Genomic DNA, 18,094 nt, shown 5'->3' with positions numbered 1-18,094 from the left:
GAGAATTAGTAGAAATTATTTCTGAGCAAGATAATAATACAGCTGAGCCAGCAATGATTCTACTCAGTAGCACAACCAGGACTTAGAAGGCAATAAATCACTGAGAGTAGATAGACGCAAGCCATGCTCTGCAGTTTATAGGTTGTAAAATGGAGGAGTATGGGAATCAGAAGAAGAGATAAAACAGGGAAGAGAGTAGAACGGGGAAAGACAGGGTTAAAGAAAGAAGCATCGTTGTGCAAAACCTCTCAAGTCACGTTAGGACTTCATCCTCAGAGCAAGGAGAGAAAGCAAAGGATTCTAAGCAGGAGGGTGAGGCCATGAGATCTGCATCGTATAAGGATCACAGCAGCTGCAGTATGAAGAAAGGCTTGCAGGGAATAGGCAGGGAGACCTACGTTAATAGGTTTGTATGTTAACACATGAGGTCAAACTAGGTAATGACAATGGAAACCCAGCAAATAATGGTCAGGGGACCATCTGCCTTCAATACATTTTTACTTACAGGGTTATATTCCTAGAGGTAAATTTGCTGGATCAAAGTGTATGAACGTTTTAAGGTTTTTGATAAATATTGCCAACCTGCCCTGAACAAGTGCTGTAGCAATCTACTAACAGTTGGTGAGCGTCCACTTCTCTGTGCCGTGTCATCTATCAAATCTTTAAAAAAAGAACTATTAACAAGTGCTGTCAGCAGCTTCTTCATATTTTTGACAGTCTTGTGGGTTGAGATGGTTATGGCGGCAGAAACTAAGAAAATGGTCTTAAAGATCACATAGCAGGTGGTTTCTACTTAGGTGTCTACTTGGGAGAGGTAATGAAAAGAGGCCCTTGCAGGCTACCCCCTGACACTAACCTTATACATGCAGAGGTTCAATATATCCTTAGTAACTGAATAAATGGACCAAATAAACATCATCTGTAGGAAATGATACTGAATTTCACTCCACACTCTCTCCAGTCGCCTCGTCAATAACAATGTAGTTTGAAAAGAAATAAGCACCCATTTTCATTTTACAATTGCTGAATTCATCTCTTTCTTGTAGGCTTAGAATGAAAAAGACCACAGGTGAGGGCCACACCTCACTCATCTCTTGATCACCAACCTGGCCCGGAACAGCCCTCACTGAACACGCTCTGCATGTAAACTAACTCCATCCCCAGCTTTGCTCCTCATCTGCTGGCTGTGTGACCTTGGATATGCCACTTTACCTCATTTCATGTCAGTTTTTCAATCTAGAAATTGGGAAAAATACCTTATGGAGGGGTGTGTTGCTTAAAGAGAAAATAAATGGACATTATGTATTTGTAAAAGTCTTAAGCAGTAGTTCCCAGACCTGGGTGTACACCCGAATCATGTGGGAAGTTGAAGAAGACTGGGAGTCTATTTTTAACAAGTTCATCAAATAATGCTATGTGGCGGGGCACTGGTTTGGCATTTGGAACCCTCTGATCCAAAGGGTTCTGATCCAAACCCACTACCAAATGTAAAGGATGAAAGATCAGAAAACTGCCTCCGGCCAAGCATAAGGAAAAGCTCAATAAAGCAGGTAATTCAATAATGCAAGTAATTTACTTGTAAGAATCCATCTGTTTCTCTCTTGGGACTTAAAATTATTTTCATTTTGATTTTTTAAATGTGGCTTCCAAACAATTATTTTCTCTGAATTGGCTCTTGAGGTAAATAGTCGCTCATGAAGGCTAGAGGATGTCCACCTCTGCTTTGAGATAAAGGTAAAGCAGATCCCAGAGAAACTCTCTCTATGGAGTTTCCTTTTGAGGCGATAAAAATGTTCTTGGAATTAGACAGTGGTGATGGCTGCGATCATACTACAAAGCACTGAATTGTGCACTTTTAAAAGAACTTTATGGTATGTGTATTTTAATTTTTTAAAAAATCTCTCACCTACCAGTTCTCATAAATTCTGAGTTAAAATCTACAGGGTGTTTCAGGACAGCAGTAAAAAAAAATTTTTTTTAATGTACTTATTTTATTTATTTTTGGCTGTGTTTGGGTCTTCGTTGCTGCACGCAGGGGCTACTCTGTTGTGGTGCGCGGGCTTCTCATTGTGGTGGCTTCTCTTGTTGCAGAGCACGGGCTCTAGGCGTGCAGGCTTCAGTAGTTGTAGCATGCGGGCTCCAGAGTGCAGGCTCAGTAGTTGTGGCTCATGGGCTCTACAGCACAGGCTCAGTAGTTGTGGCTCACAGGCTCTAGAGCATGGGCTCAGGAGTTGTGTGGCGCATGGGCTTAGCTGCTCCGCGGCATGTGGGATCTTTCCGGACCAGGGCTCGAACCCGTGTCCCCTGCATTGGCAGGCGGATTCTCAACCACTGCGCCACCAGGGAAGCCCAATAAGTAGAGTAAAATTTAAAGATAATTGCACTTAACCACATTAGGGCGTGACACGCTGCTGGAAGGGTCATAACCTCTCTTTTAATTCCAAGGAGCTCTATTAACACCATCCAACTTCCACCTCACCTTCTCCCACAAAAGCATGAGAAGGGTAATGCATGAGATCATCTGGAATTACTACCTCTAGAGTAGTGATTCTCAACCAGGGGCAATTTTGCTCCCTATGAGACATTTTTAGTTGTAACAACTAAGTGGGTGCTATTGGCATCTAGTAGAGACCAGGATGACAGAGCAGTGCCCAGAACAAAAATGATCCAGCCCAGAATGTCAGTAATGCTAAGGTTAACAAACCTTGCTCTGGAGCAGTGGTGCTCAAAGTGTAGGCCTCAGGCCACTAACAGCGCCACCTGGAAACCTGTTAGAAATGAAGACTACCAGGCCCTAGCTCAGCCCTACTGAATTACAGACTCAGGAACTGGGGCCTAGCAGTCAGCATTTTAACAAGCCCTCCAATTATGCTGATCAATACTAATGCACAGGAAACATTTCTTAGTGTTAAATTGAATGCAATCAAAACATAGGTGAAGTTTCTTGTCCAAAGCTACCCACAGTTAGTAGGAAGCAAAGTCAGGATTTGAACCCAGGTGGTCAAATTTCAGAACCTATACTCTTAACTAACATGTCATATTGGCCCTCAGTTGAAAAAAAAAAATTAAAGCTTTAAAAAATATACATGCTTTTGTATATCTGATTCCTTTATTCCTCCATTAGAGGACCTAAGAGTTAGGAAGGACAGAGAGAATGGAATGGGGGAGATACCACCCCAAAAATTATACTCTCCCTAATTGTAAACGCCAACATGCCATTTTACAGGCTGTTAAATATGAAAGTTACAAGGATATGTTAATGTTGCTGGGTTTCCCAGAAGAAATGTACTGAACCTGTGTGGTCATGATTCTTGCTCCACTTAGCTTCTTGCCATTAGTTGGCGGCATTCCAGATTCTTTCTGGTTTTTCAGTCTCTTAAACCTAGGAAAGAGCAATCTTTCCACGTACCATTCAAGAAATTAGGCTTGACAGGTGTAATAGGTAGGGCAGATTTTTGCGTCCGGAGGCTCAGCGGCCATGGCTCACAGGCCCAGCCGCTCTGCGGCATGTGGGATCTTCCCGGACCGAGGCACAAACCTGTGTCCCCTGCATCGGCAGGCGGACTCTCAACCACTGTGCCACCAGGGAAGCCCTAGGGCAGATTTTTCCTAACAGGTAAGAGTACATTTTGACTCAGAGGGTGGGGAGAGAGGTTAAGAGTGGAAACTTTCCAGCACATCCTGCTGAACTTTCTTACTGCATAAACTTTGATTCGGAATTTAAGCTTAACCCATCTTCCCTTGGTAGGATGATACTTTGTCTCTTAACAAGCATTCCTCTTTCAACAAAAATGGGGAACATTTGGTTCTTGGGCTAGTAACCTTTCTGATACAATAGCAATTTATCCAGCATTTGGGACACTGAGATGTTCCACAGAAATGAATTCTGCATAAGTGGCTAATAGGCATCCCTCTAAGTGCCTGAGTTGTTATTTTAACCATTTCTGGTGGAAGAACTTCTAATAGGTACTATATACCTCTGATCTCAAACTAAATGCTGTGTAGTGAAAATAAACTTTTATTTGATATTCAGGATCATAATTATGATCTTCGGTAACTGAATGTGGAGGCTCTTGATGTATACAAGGCTGTCAGCTCAAAGACTGCCCAGGCTGAACCTTCACCTCTCTGGTCTTCTCTGTCACTGACAGCTGCCTGCATTTTGCTGAATGTGGCAGTTACCTTCTCACTGGCTGTGTGCAAAGAAACTGCACAACCAAGTTGGCTAGAACTTTATGCAAAACAAATTATTCTAAATGGGGGTCCTTTCTTAGGAATGTATAGGATACATTTTCCCCCCTTACTTTTGGTTTTGGAATTGTGTTCAGCATTCATCTGGCCTTCAGCTATGAGGGGAGCTACTAGAGTGAATGCACATTTTCAGCTACCACAGACACGTTCCACATGAACATTTATTCTGCTTTTCTTTTTTAAGTATTAAAAAACATGTATTCTTGAACAGTGATTTGGATGGAAGTAGTATTCTGAGAAACTTTTTTTTTAAGGATAATGAAGCTATTTTAGTATTATTTAAAATAAGAACAATCTTTAAACCGTATGAAGTGGGCAATAGGGGAGAAGCACGCCTTCCTGAGAAGGGTCCTCCGAGAAGGGTCTTCTCAGGGGCAAAGGCAGCAAGGGTGGGTGGGCAGGAGAGAGTGCAGGCCTGGACGTCAGCGGTGCTTCCTCGGGGCAGGCTCTGCAGGTAGGAGAGGTGGCTCTGGGGCTTGGCAGCTCCTGGCTGTAGTGGAGGGAGCTGGCCTGGCGGCCCGTGCCAGTGACTCTGGCAGGGGTAGGGCAGGGGTCAGCTGGGTAAAAGAAATGTGGGTTTGAGTGTCAGGAGGAGGTGGCCTTGGCTCTCAGGACTCAAGGGGGACGTCAGGCTGCAGGAGGCCCAGGCCCGGGAGTGCTGATCCGCCCCCATCTCTCCAGCGAGGCTCTGTGACTGTGCCCTGGGTGGGTGGGGGGTGGGGGGGCCTCACAGCAGGGTGGGCGGCAGGCAGGGAAGGCTCAGGCAGGGCTGCTGTCAGGCCGGGGCTCAGTGTCCTCTTCTCGGAGGCGCTTGCACCCGGAGCAGATGCTTCTTCTCAGAGGCCCCGGCCTGGGCACAAAGACAGGGACCACTCCATTCCTCATCACGGGCCAGAGGAATGGAGCCGCCCAGGACAGCCTGGGCTCGAGGCTCTCAGACCTGAGAGGCCCGTCGAGCCGCCTTTGTCCTTCCTCGCATCGGCTGAGGGCCCTCAGCGCGGTCTCCTTGGCACAGGGGTCCAGGGACTCCTGGCTGGGCGGACACGGGGACAAGTTGCTTAGGCTTTCAACGGGGGCAGTACGGGTGTCCACCAGGCTCTGTCTCCTGTGTGGCAGGAGAGGCGGGTGTTCCACTGGGACCTCATCGTGAAACCGTTGCCATGGCCGGAAAACCCCAGCCCCGAGGGGGTGCGGAGGGGCGGCCCGCTGGGAAGGCGCCTCCAGCCCTGGGGCACCGAGGACCCGCGGACCGGGTAGTACTTCCAGTTGCGCAGGGCGGCGGGGAGCGGCCGCCTGCTGCGGAACCAGAGCCCGTGATCCTGGCAGCAGCGGCGGTAGCACAGGATTGGGCGCCCCGCCCGGCCCGGCCCATCGGGAGGCAGGTGCCACGGGCGGGCCCGGTCCATGAGAACCATAGGGACCGGTGCTTCCGGGCGTGGGCTGGCTGCGTGGCCTTGGCCGTGCCCAGATACATGCTCAGGTAGCTGCCCATGCTCGCGGGTCAGCGGGGTCAGACCTTCGACGGGCTTTGGCTTCTGGACGGCCCCGAAGTCTGTAGACGCGAAGCTTACGGCGCTGAGGCGACTGTTGGCACCGTGGGACGGTTCGTGGGGCGTCGAAACCTCTGGGCACGAGGTGCTGCGCACACCAGGCCGGGGCCTCGCGGACTCACCCGGGGCCTCGCGGACCCACCCGGGGCCTCGCGGACCCAGGGCCTCGCGGGGCACCGCTGTGTTCTGAGCACAGGGGATATTCTGCTTTTTATAACTAAAAGAACAAACCCAGCGTTTAACCTCAACTTTATGTACAACGTTTTAAAATGTTTCCAAATTTTAGAATTGTATACCTTTGTTTGGACTCTGCCCTCCAGTTTTGTCATTGATAATCTCTTCCCCAGAAATTTTCCTGGATGAGCCTTCCAGTGAAATTTCAAAAAGCCTTTTTTTCTACAAAACCAGACTCCTTGACCTCTCTCTATAGCTGATAACCTGGATTATCTCTATTTTCTTAACATTTTACCAGATTTTAAATAGATGTGGCCATAGTGTGCTTCTGTTAGTACCCCTTCAAACTTCTCTCTCTGATTCTTCATCTGTATTTTTATTAGCATTTCTCACCCAAATAACTGCACTGACCACCACCTTCTGGCAGATGCCCTTCAAACACACCTCTTTGTTTCCGTGACTCCTCTTTCTAGACTTTAAACAATGTAACCCTACTTCAGATTCAATGTTTCCTCATCTTTGCCCTCTTGCCTTTTTTTTCTAGCACTTAAGGAGGTACAGACTCAAAAATGCATATCTTCAGATCCTCAATCTTCTGTTTACAACCTCTGCCAAATCCATTCCTTCCACAGTATCAAAGAATGTGGTAATTCTTTCCTTTATCTCTCCCCTACCTAGTCAAACTTTGGCCACATTATGCAGCTTATCTGTTTCTTCTCTTCTCTAAAATGCAGCAGGGGAACCCATTTCCCCACTTAAGTCGGAACCCATTACAGTTGTAAGCTGTATGTTAACTATATATTATTGCAAACGATTTGAAATGCCAAGAATGCCCTAATACAAAAGTTACTGAATAGATCAAGCTCTATCTACCCTTGTACATATTCTGTTTCAGAAAACATAATTTGATTTGTGTCATAAGCCAAATTGTGAAAATCTCAAGACTATTTTCATTATGTTTGTTCCAACCAGCCTAGGACACTGGCCCTCTCAGCATTCCACCCAAATGTCCCCACACAGGGCAGTGATGTCTGTACTCTAGGGATCTAAGCTTATCGCCCAAGGCACCGCTAAACTGAATCTGTTTGGCATCTGTCTTACCTTGCACATTAATACAAATGCTGTAGTCACCTCCCTAAATAGATTAGTGCTGCATTCTAAAAGTGGTATTTAACGTTTTAGCAATGAGTAAAACGAAAGCTCCCCAAAGAAGCACCAGGTTTATCCTGTAGATACACACACAGGCACAACCCTGGAACTGACACCGCACTTAGGGAAACACACAAGCTTGGGTTTTACGTCCACCTGTACAAGAGGCTGCTAAAGGCACGACTGTTGGCATTAGAACGGAACACATATTTACATGCACATGTGAGAATCTTAGTAAGCATTTGATAATTTAAAATTAGAATGGCATAACGTTGCCCCCCAAATGTCGAGTCCCACTACACCTTCCAGACTTATTTTCACCTCGAACACCTTCCCTAGGCACCTCCACGCCGCTCACTTTCTCCTCTCCTATCGCGGAGGCCGGGCTGCGGGTCCTTCTCCTACCCTCCGCCCTCCCGGCAAGCCCTCTCCCCCCGCGCCCCGCGCCGCTCGCCCTCCAGGGCTGCGCTGTCCCGGCGAGCGGGACAACAAAGGCGGCAGCGTCGGGCCGGGGTCTCGGGTGCCCCTCCCGCCCCCCGGAGGCGCGGGGAGCCGCCTGGTGACAGCGCCGCCCGCACCCGTCCTCGGCCTCCGCCCGGCCCCGCGGGCCCCGCGAGTTTCCCTCGGACCCGGCCGGGCCTCCCGCCGTGGACTCAGCCCGCACCGGCGTCCCGGCCCCCGCCCCGGGCCCCGGATGTGACGGCACCGGCGCCCTCGGCACCCGCCCGGGGCGCGGGGAGATCCCAGGACGGCGGCCTGGGGGAGGGGGCCTCCGGACCGCGTCGCCACCTACCCAAGTGAGGAGGCTCTCGCACAGCTCCACCCGCTCCAGGGACTCCACGTTGAACATCTTCCCGCCCAGGCTCGCGGCCGCCCTGCCTCGCCAGGAAGCCCGCGGCTCGGCCCGGGGCTGCGTCCGAGGGTCGGCCTGCCCGTCCTCCGCCCGGCCGCCGACTCCGTCCGGAGCTGGCAGCGGCACCCGCAGCGTCACCGGCGCCCCTCCTCCTCCGGCCCGTCGGGACCGCGCGGCACCGCGCGCGCGCGCGCGCCCGCCCCGCCCGCGGACCTGCAGCCCCGCAGCCCCGCAGCCCCGCTCCCGCCGAGACCCCAGCCCGGCCCGAGCCGCAGTAGCCCAGCACTGCGCACGGCCGCGCCCGCCGCCCGCTGCGTGTCGCCCCCGCGCGCTCCCCGCCGGCTGGTCCCCGCCGCGCCCTCACGGAAGCGCGGCAGTGCGCGTGCGCCGTGCCCGCGCGCCCGGCCCGGAGGAGGCAGCCAGTGGTCGCCCGCGAGGGTGGCGGGCAGCCCCGGAAACAATCTGTGCCCTCGGTCACCGGGAGCTGGCGAGGTGTCCTCCACGGTGCAGAGGTACGCGCGGCCGAGCGCCGGCGGGGCCCCGGCCTGGGCGGGACGGCGGGGCGCCTTCCGCGGGGAGCCGGGCGGCCCCGGGCGCCGGCGCTGTGAGGCCGACGTGGCGGGCTCGGGTCGCCGAGGGCAGCCCGCCGCTCCTGCTCGGGCCGCGCGGACCTTGCAGCCCCGGGAGGCGGGGGTGGGTGTGCGGCGCCGGCCAGCCCGGGGGACCGCGACGGTTCCCGGGGCCTGTCCTTCCTTCCGCAGTGGCCAGGGGACCGGCCTCGAGCTGCCCCCGTTCCAGTGGGTGAACCTCTGCAGGGTTACCGATGAATCGTTAGGCGATACAGCATGTGCAGAAAAGTGCACACAACGGACATGCCTAGAGAGTAATTAGTAATAAAACAGGCAGGTAAAAACAAAGAGAACTGCCCGTACCTCAGGAGTTCCTCCAGCACCTCATGTTCCTTTCTGAGCATCGTTCCCTCCCTAGACTGACTTTTATGATGTTCACTTTCTTGCTTTTCCTTATCTCTTTACCACCTACGTATGCATGCCTAAACAACACAGTTTTTCTTTGCCTGTTGTTGAGCTTCAGTCAGTGGAATCATTGTGTTATTTTATAGCTTTGCATTCATAGTAAGTTTGTGTAGATCCATAGGTAATTTTCAGTGCTGTCTAGTACTCCACTGTATGAATATAACAGTATATCCATGCTACTGTTGATGGGCATTTTGCTGTTCCAGTTTGGAGCTAACTAAGAACAATGCTATAAGATTCATACCCCTAGAGACTAGTACCAACGTGTAAGTTTCTTTAGCGATATGCCTTGGAGTCCTGGGATTGTTGAGTTATAGGTTGTGCGTCACTTTACCAGATGATGCCAAACTTTTATGTGGGGTGCAACAAAGTTAACTTACCGGGACACACCTTTCTGTGGTTTGCAGTTCCTGGAGCCCCCTTTCCCTGTTAAGACTAGGTTTTGTCATTGAGCTATCAGAACTGCCAAGACAGCATTGAGTTTTTCATGATGCTTTTCAGAGTCCCAGTTAACAGATTTTTCATTGTGTGAATGTAGAAGATCTTACCAGAAGTCTTCTCAGTGGTCTTTTAAACATTATTCCCTACACCAAGGGCAGAGAAACCTTTAGAAGTGATAAAATGTACCTCACCTGCCTTTGTTTGGTGCCTCTGGACCTTTGTCAAACCAGAGTTTCTACATTCCAAGCTAGGTTATCTCTGTAAGGATCCCTGGCACTTTAAGTGAACATTACCCTTGTTAGACATGTAAAGTCATCAAGTCAGCCTGATGCCCGTGTAACCTGTCTTTGGATGTGGAGCCTTGTTGGAAGGCCTGTAATGGGTGAGCACCTTCACGCCAGCTGCTCTGGTTTTTAGGACTTTGACACAGTTGACCTCAGCCTCCCTTCTCAGGTTTGATGGCTCACCCACAATGCATTTGTGCATGATGTGCAGTGTTCTTGAGATTTCATTACGTAGCTCCAGTTACCCTTCATGAAGGAAATTATATTAAAAACTTCTTGAATGTGTGTAATTGTCTGCAGAAGCCATGTGGCCATCATGTTTTTACATGAGTTTGGGTAAAAAGACATGGAGTTTCTCCTTTGAAGTTACGGAATTTCCCATATTTCCCTTATTTGTCTGTGTTGTTTTGATTCATTTTTCCTGAAAGCTTTGGAAAAGACCAAAGAGAGGTGAGTGGCACTTGTCTTAGCTGTCTCCTTACTCCAGTTAGTTGGAGGCTAATTCTCATCTACAGCTGTTTATCACATTCAAGTAAACAGGGGAGTGTCCTTCACCGTAGTGTGCCAAGTTTATCCAGTTTCCCAGGGAATACATACTTAGAGCTTAGATCAAAGCGAGCTTGAGATGCTACTTAGTGTAGCTGTAAGGAAGGCATGGCCACATCTTATCATGGTTCTGCAGATTCCTTGAGGGTTGTTAATAATAGTAATCAAAATATTATAGCTTCCGTTAATTGAGAGCCTGTATGATGTACCAAGCAATATGTAAGTGCTCTACCTTTGTTATCATGAACTCCACAAAACTAGAGTGGTTTTGTGGGGGTTTTTGCCTAAAAAAGTGGTTGCTTGATATAGTTCAAGTTAATTTTATGTATTTTACACATGAGGAAGCTGAGACCCAGATTTTGCACAAGTACACAGTTGTCTGACTGCAAAGCTTATGCTTCTTCAATGTATTAAGCTACTCAGTAAGACTTAGCCAGCTAAGCAATAACAAAGCCAGTGCTGGAAATCACTCCCCCTTCTCTCAATTATCAATTTTTCTATCAATTATCAACACCGTTGGCAAGATCTATGGTGTTTTGTTTCTGTAAATCTCAAATAGTTAACAACAGAGTACTACTAACTTGTTTTCATTTGATAGGACCCTATGAAATAGATTAGATGCCATGTTTTATAAATTTAATAACCTTGCTTTGGGGTTTCAAGCGAGCAGCATTTAGTGCAAGGCCCCTGCAACATGTAAAATCCCCTGTGCGCTGCTCAGCGGGGTAAGAGGTAGCCAGCGCAGGCGCCTCCCTGTGCCAGTCACTGAGGTCTGCAGAGGGCACCATCAGGAAACTGGGAGGGTCTAGGGTGCTCTGTAAGAATGGTGCTGGGGAGATACGTCTTAAATCTTTGAGCACTGAAGTCTAATTTTCATCTCTGAAGGAAGGAAGCAGACACTGGCTTCTATTTTTATTGCTAAAGTAATACGTTCTTGAAAAGAATTCAGACTATAGAACTGTATCCTGGGAAAGGTGAGGATCTGGCTCTCCCAGGCCTGCTCCCCACTTGTAACCATTTTAACCTTTGGTTATTTAGCTTTCCTGCCTTTTTTTTTTTTTTTTTCAATTCCAGAAAGCTCTGAATCAGAGAAATGTAGTGGTGGAGGGAACTTAAGAAATCTTCAGATCCAGCTTTCATATTTTGCAGAAAATGAGGGGTCCTAAGAGATTAAGCGGGGTCCCAGTTGTGGTAGCAGAATTGGAGGTAAACTCCGGGGCCTGCATGCCATGCAGCGGGGCTTGGGCTTGCCTGTGCCCTTGGTCCAAATCAGCAGCATTGATTTGTTCCAGATGAGCAGAGGTTGGAGGACTGAAGTTCAGGTTGACATTGGAATTCATTTTCAAGATTGGGGTATAAGGTCAACTCCTCAAGTAGAAAATTTTATTTCTTTTTATTGTTTATCCCCTGTATTCTTAGATTGGCTTCTTTCCAAACTGAGGTGGTGGCATAATACCTCATTTTTGAGCCAGCAGCACCTGCAGTTCCTTTTTGGACTCCTGTGATAAGAAAAACTACTGGCGGAAGTTAACTACTGAAGCCCCGACAGGTTGGTCAGACACCATTAGTAATTATCCATGTGAGGGCTGGGATTTCCACATGGCAGGGAAGTGCAGCTGACCTTTCTGTTCCTCTCTGAGACTTACCAGCAGTCTCCTCCCTTCCTACCCTCTCTCAGCCTTCAGTGTCCTTCAGTTCTTCAGTGTCCTTCAATTCTAGTGTCCTTCAGTGACACTAGAATTTGTGGCAATAAAAAGTAACTCTTCATTTCAACAACTTTGGGAACTTTTGCTATAAAATGATGCAAATAACATTACATGGTCCTGCAATACTTAAAGTATCCTGGATCTCTGAGCTCTTGGATATGTGAATGAAGCAGCGTCTGAAGGGTGTAATTGGTAGAAGTATGTCTTTATACAGTAGAATATATATATATAATTTTGATTATTTTATTTTTTTATTGAACTATAGTTGATTTACAATATTGTGTTTCAGGTGTACAGCAAAGTGATTCAGTGATATAAGCATATATATATATATATATATATAAAATGTATAGAGTAGAATTTAGTCACATGATCACTGATTACACTTGGAAGGACATAGAAACAAATGTAACCCATTAAAAAAAGAAATAGTACAAAGTAGTGAAACAAATGTAACCCATTAAAAAAAGAAATAGTACAAAGTAGTGAACTCCCTAAATGTACAGCTAGGAGAAAATCCTCCGAACTGGATTCAGTAATTGGAGGCTGGGACTCTCCACACAGGATAACATTTTGCTGATCTCTGAGCAGATGCAAGTAGTTCTCACTGACAGGACTCCTGACAGCCACAGCATCTTCAATTTAAAAAGAGGAAACCTGACAACATAAAGATCTAGATTGACTACATGGCCCACCCCAAGATTACTTGAGGCTTTTTTCTTCAGTTTCATTTGGCAGTTCATTTGACTCTTCTTTTGAATAAGATACTGAGGTTAGAGCTCCTTCTCTGAGTTTCTGGTGTGTGCTTTCATGAGGGATACTTGAAACCTGTCATTAGAAAGTTCCTGATACATCAGGCCATTACCATGTGTAAAGCTGATGAAAGCCACCTTTGATCTGTTTGTTTGCTTAAGTTTCTTCCATGAGAGGTAATTTTCTTACTAGCAGCCAGTTCAGGTTCTTTTCAAAGGTGTTAGACTTTCACACTCAAAGTTTCCTTTTAACAGAAACTCACCTGATTAATGATGATATTGAATAAAACTGTTTTCAGTGCAGGACATTACATAAATACAGGTTAATTATGATTAGTCATGTATATTTAATTGAATTTTATTGCCTTTATTTCCCTTTAGGTGTCTTACAAGATTTTAAGTAACTTTAGTGTTTGCCATCAGAAAAAAGTAGGAATAACCTGTGATATTTGGACTCTGATGTGGTTGGACCATCTCCCCTCATATCTATAGAAATTGGGTATTACCATTTTCCTCTAGTTTAGTGTATGGGAGGGAGAGTTTCATATCCTCCCTTTTCTCTTCATAAGGAAATGCAGCCTCAGGGTGATTCCATATTCCAGGCAGTTCCCAGAATTCTGAACCATAAACTGAGCTTAGTTCCAAGTGAGGCTAATCGTTTTCCAAGCAACAGAATTTTCATTAATTCAAGTAGTCTCAGTATAGCTATAAATGTTCTATAGCCTCCATGTCTTTTACTTTTCAAATTACTAACACCATAAGTAAGGTAAGTCACTCCTATTTAAACACATATTTGTTAGGTCCTTCTGTGTACAGGGCAGTGTGCCAGGTAATACAGGAATATTTACAGAAGAAGACAATATATTTCCTTCCGTATCCGTACATGGTACATTCCATGACGCACATTCAGTGCCATGAGGGAGAAGAGGGATGTGATCTATGTGGAGAATTTATTTGGTATTCAGGAATAAGAAAAGAGCAATTGGGCATGAGAAATGTCTTTTCTTCTTTAATGATTTTAAAGAACTCATTAATGGGGCATTCCCCACTGGAGATGTACTTAATGCAACCTACCTCAAGTGGGTGCTACAAAAAACTACATATATCAGAAGTCAGCTACATTTATATCGTTTTTATTAATATAATTCATTTTCACTGTGTCGTTTTTAATTTTCATCTTATCTCTTTTTCTTTTAGACCTGGAATGGCCAAATATCAAGGTGAAGTTCACAGTTTGAAACTGGATGATGATTCAGTCATAGAAGGAGTAAGTGACCAAGTACTTGTGGCAGTTGTGGTCAGTTTCGCTTTGATTGCTACCCTGGTATATGCACTTTTCAGGTGAGACTAAAGGACAAAAGAACTTAAATAATACGTATTTCCAAGGGCCACTGACTTTCTGACTGCTTCTAGTAATGTTTAATACTTAATATTAAAAGCAAGTAATAAAGCTGATTCACTTTGTTATAAAGCAGAAACTAACCAAAAAAAAAAAAAAAAGCAAGTAATGAGTTCAGTGATTGTATGTATTTACTAAGGTATTTTATTTTCCACTAGGCTCTAAATGCTACTGTGTATTTTTCCCGTCATCAACTGTCTAGTCAAAAAAATTTAGATTTATCACCCATATTTTGAATAAAATGTTAATATTTTCTGTTGGAGTATCACAGTTTTAAAATGTAATTTTCATAATTGAATTCATCAACTTATAGGTGATATAATAGGTGCAAATATATTTTCAGTGTTTAAATGAAAAAAACTGGGACAAAAAAATCTTGGACAGTATGGAGGGATTAAGATTAGAATTTAAATTGCTGTTATGTAGGATTAAGTGAATTAATAAATGTGAAACACTTAGAACATAGGGTTGTTGAGAGATTAAAGGAGTTAAAATATTTTTTTAAAATTACTGTTATAGAATCAGGAATACTATTTAAAGGTCTTAGATGTCTATGTACCAATAAACAGAGATAGGGTAATAAAGTAGAAATTTAAGTATTAACACATGGAGATAAATAAAATTTTGTATATATTGTTGAAAACAGAAATGACAAAAGTATAAAGTAGAAAAGAGATTACAGTAATTCCAAAAAGTACAGATCTGTTAGTTTCTTATAAAAATTATAGAAAGTATTATTAAACAGAATATGAGCATTCTCTTTTACCTCTGCATGGTTAGTTTCTTATTAGGGTGACATTATCTTGATTTCAGTAGAGTATTTTACACGGTACCTGGTGATGCCCTTGTGGACATAGTGGGGAAATGATGACCAGATGATAGCAGATTTAAGTGAGTTTATAACTGGTTGACAGATCATTCCCAGGAGTGCTGACTAATGTTTTAGTGTAAGCCAAAAAAGAAGGACACTGAATTGTTGCAGGGCTCTGCTTCTGAGCCTGTTCTTCTCATTTCTGTTAGCAACTGGGATGAAGAAGACAAAAGAAGCATGTTTGTTAAATTGTCAGTTGGGATGGATAGCTAATGTATTGGTACAACAGAATCAAGATTTAAAAATGGGTCATCCCATACATCTGTGGTCAGCTGGTTTTTGACAATGGTGCCAAGACCTTTCAGTGGGGAAAGATTTCAACAAATGATGTTGAGACAACTGGATAGCCACATGCAAAAGAATAAAGTTGGACCCATACTACATCATATGCAAAAATTAACTCAAAATGGATCAAAGATTTAAATGTAAGGGCAAAATTATAAAACTCTTATAAGAAAACATAGGAGTAAATCATGAAGATTCTTAGATATGATGCCAAAAGCATGATCAACAAAAGAAAGAATAGACAAATTGGAATTCATCAAAAGTAACAACTTTTTTTGCTTCAAAGAACTTCATCAAGACAGTGAAAAGTCATTTCACTGAATGGGAGAAAACATTTCAAGTCATATATCTGATCAGGCCCTTATATCTGAATATGTAGAGAATGCAAAACTCAATAATAAAAAGATGAGTAACCCAATTAAAAAACGGGCGAAGGACCAGAATAGACATTCCTCCAGAGATATACAAATGGCCCATAAGTATGTGAATAGATGCCTGACATTCTTAGTCATTCAGGGAAATGCAAATCAAAACCACAGTGAGATACAGCTTCATACCCACTAGGATGGCTAGGTCCAAAAAGTCAAATAATAACAATTGTTGAGGATATGGAGAAATTGGAACCCTCATACACTACTGGTAGGGGAGTTAAAATGGTGCAGCCAGTTTGGAAAACTATCGGTTCCTCAAATGAGTAAACATAGTGCTACCATATATGCTAGCAATTTTATTCCTAAGTATATATACCCATGAGAAATGAAAGCATATCTCCACATAAGAACTTGTACAGGAATGTTTACAGCAGGATTATTCATAATAGCCAAAAGGTGGAAACAGATGAATGGCTCCATCAATAGATGAATGGGTAAACAAAAGGTGGTATATGCATGCAATGGAATATTATTCAGCTTTAAAAAGGAATGACATACTGATGCACACATGCTACCTTATGGAGGAAACTTGAAAACATTGTGCTAAGTGAAATAAGTCAGACACAAAAGGCCATATATTTGAGTCTGTTCTTATGTCCACAATCGGAAAATCCATAGAGATAGAAAGTAGATTAGTGGTTGTGTAGAACTGGAGTTGGAGATATGGGGGCAATAACTAAAGGGTACAGGGTTCTTTCTGAGGTGATGAAAATGTTCTAAAATTGACGGTGGTGATTAATTACACCTCAATCAAGCTGTTTTAAAAATGGGTCATGACTAGGCAAATACCAAAAAAAAAAAAATCTGCTCTTTACCTATTAAGAATGGGATGCAGATATGAATTTATTGTCATTTGAAAGTATCCATGATAAATTGTTGAGTGAGAATTAAGTAAAAGGCACATGACAAAACCATAGGTCAAGTAGCCCATTTTGTTTAAAAAAAGGATTTTTATAAAATTAATTTTATTTAAAAATATTTTTCTTTTCCTTTATTTGTTTTTCTAATTTTTCTACTATGGATAATTATTACTTGTAAATAAAATATTTTTCCTCACAGACTGTAGTGATGTGAAGCCCAAAATAGAAGTTTCTATTAATAAGGCAATTGTATGTTGTAGATGCCAAAAACTTAACAGCATCAAGGTGTATTAATCAGAATAATCAGATAAAGGTCACATATAGATCATATTCAGTTTGGGTCAAGAATTTTAAATTGGAAAACATTCAGGGGAGGTTATCAAAATGGGTAAAGCTATGGAAACAAATCATATAAAAATGCCTGAAAGAACTGGGGCTATCCAGCTTAGGGGAAAAGACTGTAGGATGCAAAAGCTTTAAATACGATGAGAGCTTGTTTTGTTGAAGAAGAATTAGGTTAATTCTGTGTAACTTCATGGAGAGAACTAGGGTGTAAAGGACAAAACCTACAGATTTTTCCTTCTTATGTAGTGAAGGACCCAGTTCTTCCCTACCGTTTCTCTCCTGTGTCTCCTTTATATTTACACAGAACTCTTCACTTCTGGTCACCAAATGTGTGTGGGCTTTTCCCCTCCAGGCAGTTCTCCATGACACCAGCTGGGTGTCCCACAATTTAACTCAGTTCTGATACTGTCTGCCTGGAGATGGTGTCAGCTCCACAGGTTAAGGGCTCAGTCCCACAAGCCTGCTCGCCACCACACTTCATATGCCAACGGCAAGTAAGTCGGTCCCCAAGTCACCCCCAGCTTCTGTCTGATTTCTGTCCCCAGGTTACCCACAAGAAATCGGAGGTTCTCGTGACCCCCTCCTCAAGTTTGATTAATTTGCTAGGGCAGGTCACAGAACTCAGGGAAGCAGTTAGGTTTACCAGTTTATTAAAGGGTGTGATAAGGGATACAGATGCACAGCCAGATGAAGAGATGCATAGGGCGAGGTCCGGGGGGTCCTGAGCGCCGGAGCCTCTGTCCCCGTGGAGTTGGGGTGCGCCACCTTCCTGGTGTGGACGTGTTCACCCACCTGAAGCTCTCCGGACCGCACTGCTGGGATCTCACGGAGGCTCCCTCACGTAGGCGTCATCGATTATTCACTCTGTTTCTGGCCCCTCCTCTCTCTGGAGAATTGGGGCAGGGGTGGCGGATGCTGAACATTCCAAGCTTCTAATCAGGACTTTGTCCTTCCGGGGAGCAGCCCTCATCCAGGAGCCCACCCAGAGTCACCTCATTAGAGCAAAAGACACTCCTGTCACCCAGGAATTTACAAGGCCTTCAGGAACTCTGTGTGAGGGGCCAGGTCAAAGACCAAATCTTAGAATACAAGGTGCTCCTAGTACTCTTATCACTTAGGAATTTGCAAGTGTTTCTGGAGCTCTGTGCCAGGAACCAGGGGCA

At 44.9% G+C, this 18,094-nt stretch overlaps 2 protein-coding genes across 13 annotated transcripts in view; one reads left to right on the top strand and one right to left on the bottom strand.

The window, feature by feature from the left end:
• Positions 1 to 8,113, bottom strand: part of HOOK3 (hook microtubule tethering protein 3) — a 129,209-nt gene extending 121,096 nt beyond the window's left edge. For all 5 annotated transcript variants that reach the window (XR_012328895.1, XR_012328896.1, XR_004524258.2 and 2 more), the window contains exon 1: positions 7,918 to 8,113. Coding sequence is in view for 2 of the 5 variants with exons in the window: in XM_073798542.1 (XP_073654643.1) it covers positions 7,918 to 7,974 (57 nt within the window). In the remaining 3 variants the exon portion in view is untranslated. The remainder of the gene's footprint in view (positions 1 to 7,917) is intronic.
• A 183-nt stretch (positions 8,114 to 8,296) lies between these two features.
• RNF170 (ring finger protein 170) overlaps positions 8,297 to 18,094 on the top strand; it is a 27,884-nt gene continuing 18,086 nt past the window's right edge. For 2 of the 8 annotated variants that reach the window (XM_073798552.1, XM_073798551.1), the window contains exons 1-3: positions 8,340 to 8,489; positions 11,702 to 11,831; positions 13,938 to 14,007. Coding sequence is in view for 4 of the 8 variants with exons in the window: in XM_073798549.1 (XP_073654650.1) it covers positions 13,945 to 14,081 (137 nt within the window). In the remaining 4 variants the exon portion in view is untranslated. Of the gene's footprint in view, positions 8,490 to 11,701; positions 11,832 to 13,937; positions 14,082 to 18,094 lie in introns of all 8 variants that reach the window. The other 6 variants (XM_073798554.1, XM_073798553.1, XM_073798550.1 and 3 more) reach the window with 5 other exon arrangements.

This window comes from Tursiops truncatus, chromosome 21 (assembly GCF_011762595.2).
Source record: "Tursiops truncatus isolate mTurTru1 chromosome 21, mTurTru1.mat.Y, whole genome shotgun sequence".
Lineage (NCBI taxonomy): Eukaryota > Metazoa > Chordata > Mammalia > Artiodactyla > Delphinidae > Tursiops > Tursiops truncatus.
Note: the sequence above shows the minus strand (reverse complement) of the source record. Positions and strands in the feature narration are given on the sequence as shown.